The sequence below is a fragment of the Rhea pennata genome, chromosome 3, assembly GCF_028389875.1.
Source record: "Rhea pennata isolate bPtePen1 chromosome 3, bPtePen1.pri, whole genome shotgun sequence".
Taxonomy (NCBI): Eukaryota; Metazoa; Chordata; class Aves; order Rheiformes; family Rheidae; genus Rhea; species Rhea pennata.
In genome coordinates, this window is record NC_084665.1 from 49,736,821 (window position 1) to 49,747,956 (window position 11,136).

At 52.8% G+C, this 11,136-nt stretch overlaps 1 protein-coding gene across 1 annotated transcript; it reads right to left on the reverse strand.

Moving 5' to 3' along the window:
- Positions 1 to 5,517: 5,517 nt before the first annotated feature.
- Positions 5,518 to 9,991, reverse strand: IRF2BP2 (interferon regulatory factor 2 binding protein 2). The gene is made up of 2 exons (XM_062572275.1): positions 8,627 to 9,991; positions 5,518 to 8,330 (listed from the first exon to the last, which is right to left on the reverse strand). Exons 1-2 carry the CDS (start codon positions 9,666 to 9,668, stop codon positions 7,615 to 7,617), a joined length of 1,758 nt encoding a protein of 585 aa, XP_062428259.1. The 5' UTR covers positions 9,669 to 9,991; the 3' UTR covers positions 5,518 to 7,614.
- Between the last annotated feature and the right edge of the window lie 1,145 nt (positions 9,992 to 11,136).

Sequence of the window (11,136 nt, forward strand, 5' to 3'; positions counted from 1 at the left end):
CCAGGCACCACGAGGACAGCAGTCCCCTCGATGCTTAAAATGGGCCAGCTCCCAGGGAAGCTGCGGTGGGCTGGAGCCTCTCTGCAGCATGGGGTCAAAGTCACCTCGGCACACAGCCACTAAAAAGGGAATCCAGATGATTGCTGCTCAGTAGCCTACACAAAACAGATTTATTGGTATTGCTCCAATGCTTAGTGGACTGTTATCCATCAAAACCAGCACTCAAATTGGCACTCTTCATAGAAAAGGAAGGGATCCGCCCCAAAACACTAAATGTCAGGAAACTTTTGTGACACAGGATGAAGAAACACATGCTGCCCTTGCAGTTCAAAATGTTCCTGCTTGGAAGATAACAAACAGACAGTGTCGGTCAGCAAGGCTGCCAGCCCCACACTTCCCTCAGCCCAAAGACCACACAAAACCTGCAGACCCATCACTGTTAGTGCTCCCCAAGAGGTGGCCCACGGCCAGATGACTAACCACCGAGCAAGCACTCCCATTCCCAGAAAGACTCTACCTGGAAAGCCTTGCTATAAAAATATGGCTTTGGGGAAACGACTGAATCCGAGAGGAGAGGAGAGGAACAGACATGAGACCTCTGTATTTATGAGTTATTGTTAGCATGGTCAGACAAAGGAAACTGGGCAGAAAGCCACAGTAGTCCACAGAAGAACTGAGAAGAACTGTTGAGATTTAATAACTGCCTAAATTATAGAAATATTATAGGGGTATAAAGTACTCAGTTCAATTACAGACACAGATTATTTGTCACTCCAAAGAAAAGGAAAGGACTTGCACAAAGATACCAGGTCTCATGATATTAAAGTAATCATCAAAACAGCCACTAAAAAGCAAAGCTAAAGATCACTGTTCCATGCTATTCGTCATCATTTGTTTCCTTTTGGAGAGCCAGAAGGCACAGCTTAGATGTCTAAGCAGAAATTCTGAACTAATTAGACCTCCTAGAATTACAAGTTAAAACCCCAGCAGGGCCCATTCAGCCCTCTTCTTCTGAAGCATGTGAAAGTTGATACCCATCACAGTTACTGCATGAAGTATTTTTGTTGTTGAGAGTCAAGAAAGATAGCGCTGTACTTTCTGTAAGAAAAGAACCCCTCCACTTGGTGATTTCTGAAGGGAGATTTACCCTAACTGTATTCTCATAGGAAGAATCAGTTGTGTTCGTGAGCCCTCATCAAACACCACCACAAAATCACAGGCAAATATTTTTTTTTAATAATAAGAAGAGCCCAAATAGTTCTTAAAGTGCAATGGAAGAAGTGGCACTGATGCTGGTTTGGCTTCTTTATGATGCATGAAGTGGGATCTGTGAACGCATGAGTCAGTGTGGAAGAGCTGATTTATTTCCTGATTTTTCTGAAGCAAAAGAAAGGTGATATTGAGCATCATCCTTCCCTGCTCCCATTGAATGCCTTTCATAGAGTATCTTCATTTCTGAGTTTTCAAACTCTTAGCTGAAAGGATGGTGCATCTTAAAAAAGAAAATCATTTGTTTCTACTGCTTAGTGGCAGCTGAATTAAGGAAGTCAATAAAAGTAAAAAGAGTTGTAAATAGTCTGGACAAAATTAAATACCTCTTTCCATTAAGCAGTTATTGCTTAATATCTGTAAGTTCTCTTACTAATAGAGAGTTGGAGAATATGAGAGTCTTGTAAAAAAGGGTTGGAGAAGATTTAAATTTCTGGTGGAAAAAAAAAATAAGGGAATTATTTGTTTTGACAAAAAGCCCTTCAGGCCTCCTTCAAATCGTAAAGCTGTTAAAAAAAAAAAAAAAAAAAAAAAAAAAGGCCAAAGCCATGAAGCCATGTGAGGAATAAGAGGGGGGAAAATATCCAGTTTCTCTGCTACGTCCCTGAGTATGTGGCATGTTCAGGCCTCCTGTAGAGGCGGGTGAGCTGCCGCCCCCGAGGTGGCCCAGCCTGCCCACTTCCCAGCCGCCAGCAGCTCCCTGGGCCCCGCTGTGCGGGAACTGGAGCATTTTGCTGCTGCTGCAAGGAAGCAGAGCTGCTGAACCAATAACCCCTTTCATCTCTGTTTACTCATCTTTTGTTTGTTTTTAAAAGGTTGCCAAAAGAGAAAAAAAAAAGGCATGAGGTAACTCTTGGGGGGGGAGGGGGAAAAGTGTTTTGTAGTGGAAAAGGATACAAAAAAATGCCTACTTCACATTTTCCAGAGTGTGTATTAACAGTAGAAAGGGTGAATATTCCTATCTCCAGCCATAGTGCTTGATGTTTCAGCAAAAACCAGAGGCTTGGGAGCATTTTCCAAGGGAAGCCATGGCTCACGGCGAGCCCAGGACACAGACCTGGCCCCGCTGAAACTGCCCAGCTGCGCTGCAGCCCATCTCCCTTTTCCTCTTTCGGAGGGCCTGGGAGGAGCAGGGTGCCCCCTGAGGCAGGGTCACCCCCGGGGGTGGCACAGAGAGGCCTCATCCAGCCACGGTGGACGGGGCCCGCAGGTCCTGGGCAGGTGGGGTGGTCCCTCCCTGCAGGCCCAGCCGTTGGCTGAGGTGGGAGAGAGGGAGCAGCGATGCCCGTCACGTTGGCTGCTGAGTTAAGAGCGATGGGAGAAAGAAACGAGCATTGAGCTGGCATGCTTTCCCAGACTTTTCCTGGCTTTTCCATGGGCTTATTTTGTCTGAGGTTTCCACTCTACGCAGTACTTTGGGGTTTAGAATTTATTCCGCGATACTAATCTCTACAAAAGCAGTTCTTTGGCAGCAGAAAGAGAAGCAAAGTTACGTGAAGCTTGTACAAGGATAACTGCATAGCGATCCCTCTATCGAGGAGGCTCCACTGCAGCTCTGCAAACCAAATAAGACCACCATATGGCAGCAAACATGCATTTTGTGTTTTCTAAGCATGCAGCTTGAGGTGTCTGTATTTCTTCTTTCCCAGAAAGACGGCTTCCATGAGTGCCCAGCCTTTTGGGGGGGGGGGGGGGGGACGAAAATGATTAAACTTTGAAACACAGGCTTAATATTAAAAGCCTGGGGTGCGCTCAGGAGCTTGTCTGAAGGCAGTGAAAGAGTTACCTCCGGAGCCCCAGCCCCAGCGAGCCTGGCGTGATGAAGTGGATAAATATGTTCTCCATTCATCTGTTGCATGGCCTGACCTTGGGCCCCGGCAGAGGAAAGGCGGTCCCCGCTCCCGCGAACAAAAGACGCGCCAAGGAGAGTGACTCAGGAGTCCTGGTGGCCCACGTGTGATGGATGGGACATTTCCGAATGATCACGTGGCCGGGAATCAGGAAGTGCAACCCTGTGCAATTTGCTAACCACATAAAAATTTAATCTATACACTGCTCAGATGCACCTTCCTTTTAACTGCCGCATTCGGAAGGAAAACAGAAACGTTTTGAGGGAATTCTTTTCTCCTTGCCTTGTTATCTCGCCGAGCGCAGGCCTGAAGTTGCAGCCTGGGCTGTAGCGGATAGCTTTTTCTAAACCAACAGAGCCCACTGCGGGGAAGGAAGGTTTCTCCTAATTATTTTTCAACAGCTCCAGATGGAGCTATCTGAATAAGAAAGCCTTGGGAGAAGAAGTATGAAATGCTCTGGGCGAAACCTTTTCAATTCCAATTATCCAACGTCTCCTACGGGCAGGTCCCGTTCTGGCAAAACATTCCCTGAAGAAGCGTAAGTTGTAGGAATTAAGACTACAAACACGTTGATTTATGACAAACTCGTTTACTGTTGGCGCCATTAACGCACGAACTGCCCAATGCTTCCTCGCCCTGTTTTTGCAGGTGCTGTTACCGGCTGTTCCTCAACAGCCAGGAAGTGTTTCGGCTGGGGCAGCACGCAGGAGCGCTCAGGACGGCTCGGGAGCGGAATAAAAGGGTGAAGTGGCTGTAACGAAGGCAACGCGTGCTGTCCACCGCTCCCAAGAGGTGCTGCTGAGGCCAGGGGCGGCGGAGCGGCCCAGTCGCCCACGAGAGGTCCCGCGGTCGGCAGCCACCCCAGCCAGTGGGACAAGCCTTGGCCACGGCGCAGGAGGAAGGGATCCAGGGGCTCTGTTGACATAACAAACCGCTAGAGAGCACTCGCAAATGTATTTATACCCCTTTCCTAAGTGTAGTTCATAAAAACACACGGTTGCCATGGCCTGGTTTACAGCACATCTAAAAAGAGAGATCCAAAACATACCAGGTTTTCTGAGGCCACCACAAAGGCTGTCAAAGCCGCCCTTGTGCTGCTCCTTTCCCACCCGCTTGGCCCTCGGCGAGCAATGGCAAGGCAAGGGGAGGGGGCGGCCGCAGCCTTCAGCCCCGCTCCTGCCCCTCGTCTCGGGAGCAGGCCACCCGCCGCCCACCCGACTGTGTTTCGGCCCTCCTCTCCCCTACGCTTGCCCCCAGTGTTGGCCTATTTTCAACTACGTCAGGGATAGTGCTGGAAAAACCCCCGCTGATTCTGTCCTTGCATAACGGCACTTGCACAACTTTAAAAAAAAAATAAGAAAGAAAAAAAAAAGAAAAACACAAAGAAGCGTTTAAAGCTCCTAGTTTCATTTTATTTAATGCCAGAAGTAAAAAATAGGTAAAAAATAGCAACGTGTTAGTTCAGCAGCTAGAAAGGAAAGCATAGTGCAGGTGATCTTCCAGTAAAAAGTAACTCTAAAAATTAAAAAAAAAAAAAAAAAAAAAAAGTTGAATTTGGAAAAAAAAATCACACATTCTTCATTAAAACACTTTGTTTTAATACTACACAAATTACAATATCACCTTTTAAAAACTAATACTAACAGTAGCACTGTTGCAGCTGAAGCATTAAAATTAAAAAAAAAAAAAAAAGAAAAAAGGTTGTAGCCCAGGAAACAGTAAACTGGCATAAATGGAGAATCCACTGGAGTATTATTCTAAGTCAATAAAGCAACAAAAGGGAAAAAAAGCAACATTGAGTTCAACAAAAATGAGATATGTATAAAAAACCTCACTGTTTTTGACCTTTTTTTCCTTTCTTTTTTCTTTTTGTTTCACTTTGCAATTATGAAGATTGATGGTGTGGATGAGAAATAATTGGGTTATCAGGACTGGAAGTCAGCTGAGCAAATATAGCCACTTTCAGATACTTCTTTTCCAGCTATGTTGTTTCTGTGCCACCACCTAGTATCACAGGCCTGAGAGTTTTCATCATTTAAACTACTTCAAAGACCACACTGAAAGAAACAGCTGGGCTTGCAATATATTGGTACACTTCCTTCAGACACAAGGCGAAGTGGAAGGTCTCTCTGGAGAGTCACACCAACATCAGCCCCAAAACAAGGATCAGCTTTTCAGCAGCAGGACAAGTTGCCCTTCTCTCTCTCTCACACACCTCAAGAGGCTCAAAGCTGGATCACATGATAAAACACAAGAATGTCTTTTTTACGTAGGCTTTTTTTTTGGGGGGGGGGTGTTGTTGTTGTTTTTAGTAGGGATACCACCTTAATCATAAACATGAGCTTCATACTACATGAGGTATTATGCCAAGCAACTTTGAAGAACTTGTTACCATCTATCAGCTCAAAAATCCATTTTTTTAATAAAGTGCCTAAATACACATTTACACAGATCATAGTGGTTCCAAAGAATCCTTTACAGTTTTTATATATATGTATATATATAGGTATATATATATAATGTGCGTTTTCTTCAAATTGGCTAAATGTGTTTACATAAGACACCAATCTTGACTATAGGTATAAGTTTTAAAGCGTAATATTGACTCAATGGAATTGTTTATCATGCAAGTCTTATCTAATATTACATTGATCTGTAATATGGAACACAATGTAGTGGGTGTGCTCATTAAACACTTCATAAAAATTACTGTGCATGTGCAGTTCCGATTTTCAAATATTAATAATGACCATTTCTTAAAAAAAAAATCTTCCAAAAAAGATCTACTCTGCATTAAATTGCAGTCTGAACATTATCACAATAAGAACAGTGGACTAAAAGCATTCAAAATTCTTCAAATTGTAGTCAGCTGAACAGATTTCTCCTCCTCGAATAGTGAAAGCGTTTATTAGTTTGTCCCAGGGAAGGGACAACCTAGCCACCCTTTTGCTCAGAAACAACTGCTCATAACCATGTTATAAACACCTAAACATAAGGGCTCGTACAGCTGCAGCATTGCCAACAAACTATAAACAGCACAAAAACATCACTGTAAGACTCAACTATTTCTAGTAACCAATGATTTATTGATTTTAGAAGTCTGCTTGGTGATGCAGAAGCAGGATCAAAAGAAGTAGCTTTACAAAAGAGTTCTCCAAAGTAGCTTAAAAGGCAGGGCCCTGGCCATTCCGCGAAGCCCTAAACTGCTTTCATTTCAACCAGTTTGTATTTTCATTTTCAAAGAATAGTATTAGGTTTGTCTCAAGCACACGTAATAAGGAAATTACAGGTTTCCTCCACCCACATTTGGGCTGTCACTGATATGCCCAAAGGCGATCTGGCAGAACCTCAGTCACTGCTGTCAATTGTACCACACTGTACCTGCCACTACTTGGAAACACAATGTAAGCGATAGTAACAATAGCAACAGTACTATAGGTGACTGATAAGCAAACTCAAAGTCCACCTGCACTATCTGAAAATTATAATAAAGTAAAAAAATTCAGTCTCTCCCCCACCTCCCCAAGCATATTTCAAGCAAGCAAAAAAAAATGTAAGTGATGCTGAAGACCTTCAGAGATGGCAGTGCTCTACTGGTGTATTCACCAGTAATATAATTAAGTTTGTCATCAAAATTCCATACTATAGCGTGTAACTGGTGAATAAATGCAGTTTTGTAATCTTACAACTGATCACGTGAACTGCGGTCAACTTTGCCTTAAAGAAAAAAAAACAACAACAAACAAACCCAGAAATCGCTAACTCAACAGCGCCTCTCAGACACCTCTCCACATCCTACTCTGAAGGCAACTTCCTTTGAGAAACACAGAGGAATTTCGGACTCGATCTGGCAGATTCGCTATTGCAACACGAGACGAACGTTTCCAAGAGAAACCCCTCGTGCTTCCTAAGCTCGCCTTGCCCACGGGATGCAACAACAGCATCCTCACATCAGCTATCAACTCTCCTCCCCAGCCATCTCAGACCAAGCCTGCATGCGACCAGCTCTATACAACAGGGGCCAAGAATAAGGAATCACAGACAGTAAGGCAATCTTTACAATGTCAGAAAGTGTATTTGGCATTAAAAAAAAAAAGAAAAAAGAACGAAAGAAACAAGTGCATACAAATACAGCTAGAAGCATTTCTGGTTTGCCAAGTGCTCTCTAAAAAAAGCAGCGCAAGTCACAGCCTACATTGAACAGTAACTGTCACCAGGGAAGCACAACAAATAGTTGCTATAACAAAAGAGGAAAAAAAAAAAAAGAGAAGAATTAGAAGAAATGCCTTTATAATAAGTACATACCTTTTGTCTTCAAAAAATATAGAAACACAATGTATTCAAAAAAATCAAAATTATACAGCCATGTTTATGAAGTCTACATTTCCCTTGTCTTGGAGATATATATATATATTTATATATATATATTTATAGATATATACACAATTCAAGCAGTTTTAGTTAAAGGTGACGTCGGGTTGTGAAATGGGAAAAGTCACGAGTCTCTCTCTTTTTTCACTTTCACGTCTCCTGCGAGAATGGTGGCGATCTCCCCCTGCATGAAGGCCCAGGGGACATTGGAGCCGACCAGGGGGCACTTCTCGCCGCTGGGGCAGTACACCTCCCCGCTGGCGCCCTGCTGTTTGATACTTTGTCTGGAGCAGGGGAAGCAGAACTTGTGAGAGGGAACCGAGGGGCACTGCACAAAATGGGTGTCTTCCAGGCGCTCGTGGCACAGGGTGCAACACAACGGCACGCTGGCGGCGAGGGATGAGTCCGGCAGGCTGGCAGGGTGCACGGGCTCCAGCCCGCCCGCCGCGTTCGCCCCCTGGCTTGCCACCTCCCTGCCGGGGCCCAGCCTCCTTTGGTTCATGGCGGAGGGCGAGGGGGGGCTGCTGCTGTTCCTCCGCGTGGTGGAGTGGACTTGGTTGGCATCTTTGGAGGCGTGGTTGCCCCCGGCATTGTCCGCGACTAAAATGAGCGCGGCCATGGGGGACTGGCCGTTCTGGGCCGCCTCGGGCGGCGTGGTCCGGTTGGAGTGAGGCGAGGCGGTGGGCGGCGGGGGCGACATGAAGGAGGTGGCGGTCATGGGCAGCTTCATCCCGTCCGACGAGGTGGGCAGCCATGGCTGCGCCTCTCCGTTGATCTTTGGGGGTCCGGCTTCACCCTCCGGCTCGGGCGAAGGCTTCCTTTTCCGGGCTGCCCGGGCCCCTGCAAACACAGAGAGAAGGGGAGGAGAAAGGGCGAAGAGGAAATTCAGTAACGACATGCCACCGAGCGCCCACGGCACTGAAGGGGAGCTGCCGCCGCCAACGGGTGGCACAGAGGTCCCCGCAGGGTGGCACGGCTGCCCCCGCCACGCAGGCCCGTGCTTCCCAAACCCAGGCACGGCCGCAGCAGGTGCGCGGGGCCCGTTGCGCCCCGCAGCATGGAGCAGAGGCTGATCCCCTGGCCGGGGCCCCCATCCCATCCCGTCCCGTCCCGTCCCTCCCCACCGGCCACCTCACCTGGCTTGGCCACGGCGCCGTTGGTCTCGTAGCCCAGCAGCCGTCCGCCGGCCATGCCCGGCTCCTTCTTGAACTTGCTGTCGAAGGGGGGTACGGCGTGGCCGCCGTGCTGGTGCAGGGCCAGCAGCGTGTCCCGCACCGTCTTGGGCTTGGCCAGCCACTCCTGCTCGCCGCCTGCCCGGCCCTTGCCCTCGGCGCCCAGCTCCGCCGCCGCCGCCGCCGCGGGCAGGCTCTCGGCCGAGCCGCGCTTCTCCTTGCCGCTGCCGTCGTGCTCCCCCGCCGCGCCGCCGCCGCCGCCCGACGAGGACGACGAGGACACGGAGCTCGGGCGCTTGTGGCCCAGCTCGCCGGGCGGCCCCGCCGCCGGCCCCGCCGCCGCGGGCGGCTGCTGCGGCACGGGCACGGCCATGGGGGCGGGCGCCGCCGAGATGGCGGCCAGCGAGGCGGCGGCGGCGGCGGCGGCGCGGCCGCTGAGGCCGCCGATGGCGGCGGGCAGCCCGGCGCCGTTGACCAGCGGCACCAGGGTGGGCGGCACGGCGTGGGTCCGCCGCGGGTTGGGGCTCTGCCGGTTGAGCTCGGGCGGCTCCTCGGGCTTGGGGAAGCCGTTGGGCACCAGGATGCCGTTGACCTGGCGGCCGCCGCCGTACTCGGCGCCCAGGCGCGGCGGCGGCCGCTCGGCGGCGGCCAGCGGGTAGCGCTCCAGGGGCTGCGGCGGGGGCCGCGCCGCCGCCTCGGCCGCCGCCGCGCCGTGGCCCAGCTGCTGCTGCTGCTGCTGCTGCTGCGCCAGGATCTCCTTGGCGCTGAGCGGCGGCTGCTTGGCGTGGGGCGGCGGCGGCGGGCGGCCCTCCTGGAAGCCGTGCGCCCGCTTCAGCTGCCGCGCCGTGTCGATGACGAACTCCACCCGGTCGGCGCCCTCGTAGTTGACGCAGCCGCGGCACACGGGCTCCGTGAAGTCCCAGATCATGGCCCAGGGCATGCGGGGCAGGTCGCACAGGTAGCACGACTGCCTGCGGGAAGCAGCCGCCACCGCCGCCGACGACATGTCCCGGCCCGGGGGCGGCAGCGACCGGCTCCGGCTCCGGCCTCCGCCGCCTCCGCCCCTGGACACCGGAGACCCGACGCGGAGGCTCGGGCTCCGCAGCCGCAGCAGGATCGTCGGCCGGCTCCCCTCCCCCGCCGCTCCTCCTTCCTCTCGCGAAAGCGGGCCGGGGGACACGCGCGGCGCGGGCCGCCGGCGGGCGGGCTGCCTCGCCGCGGGGAAGCCCCTTCCCTCGCTGTCGCGGCGGCGGTCACCGGGCGGCGCGGGCGCTCATCGCCGCGGCTCGGCTCACGCAGGGCTGCGGCCGCTGCCGCCCGCACGGCTCCCCCGCTCGCTGGCTACTACGGGGCGGCGCGGGGCGGCGGGGGCCGGCGCGGGGCGGGGCCGGGGCCGGCGCTGGGGCTGGGGCTGGCGGCGCCGTGCCGAGCCGAGCCGAGCCGAGCCGGGCTCCCGCCGCCACCGCCGCCTCTGCTCTGCGCGCCGCGCCGCGCCGCCGACTCGGTTCTTCGACAGCGCCGCGCCGCGCCTGCGCGCTGGGCCCGCCCCGCCGCCGCCGCCGCCGGGGCCGCGCTCCCGGCCCTGCCCGGGCGGCGGGGCCGCGCGGCGCGGTGCGGGGATCCCTGCCGCGGGGGGCGGGCGCGCCCCCGCCCCGTCTGCGCCTGGCGCGGCGGCCGGCAGCGCGCGCGCGCGCGCGTGTGTGGGGGGGGGGGGCGTACGGCGGCGGTGCTGCTAATTAATTTTCTTCTTATTATTATTAATTATTCTCCTCTCGCTATTTTCTGCAGCACCGACGGGGCTTCGGCGCTTTCTTGCAGCGCGTCACTCCCAGGGATGCCCGCCGCAGCGCGGGGCGTGCCGCCGCCGGCCGTGACCTTGGGCTCTGCCCCACATCCCCCCCCCCACCCCGCCTTCCCCGGGGGGCCGGGGCGGGAGCTGCCGCCTCGCCCGGCCCGCGCCCCCTCGGCGCAGGGGCCGGCTCCGCGCCCGGGCAGGAGGCCCCAGTATAAATAAATAAAACCATTACCCATCTCGCCTTAAAAAAAAAAAAAAAAGCTGTTGTCATTCTGCACAGGAAATAGGACATTCTAGATTTCCTGTCATTTTCAACCACAAACCATCAGTTCTCTAATACAGATTGGCAAAAACGCACACAGAATAAATTAACGCCGTCCATACTCCCCCTCCTACCCCCTCTCCAAGAAAAAACCCGCATTTTTCTCCGTCTCGCTTCCACGCTCCGAAGATCGCATCTGCCAACTGCATCCACACCGGGGAGTGGGGGGGAGGAGGGAGGAGAGAGGAAAAAAAGTGTGTGTGCTGGAGGGAAAAACACGGAAGGGGGATGTCGCGCAGGGGGCCGGCCGGGGCCGCGCCGCTCCGCGCCGCCGGGGCTGCAGGGCCGCCCCGCGCCGAGCGCCGCCTTCCCGCTGCTATTTCTGGGCCGGGCGCTGCCGCCCCGGCTCGGCTGCAG

What these genes read in the sequence shown, in the direction of transcription:
- IRF2BP2 (XM_062572275.1), bottom strand. Translation starts at nt 9,668, where the DNA reads ATGTCGTCGGCGGCGGTGGCGGCTGCTTCCCGCAGGCAGTCGTGCTAC. An exon ending in CGGCGCCGTGGCCAAGCCAG is followed by an intron (nt 8,331 to 8,626) that starts GTGAGGTGGCCG and finishes CTGTGTTTGCAG; the next exon opens with GGGCCCGGGCAGCCCGGAAA.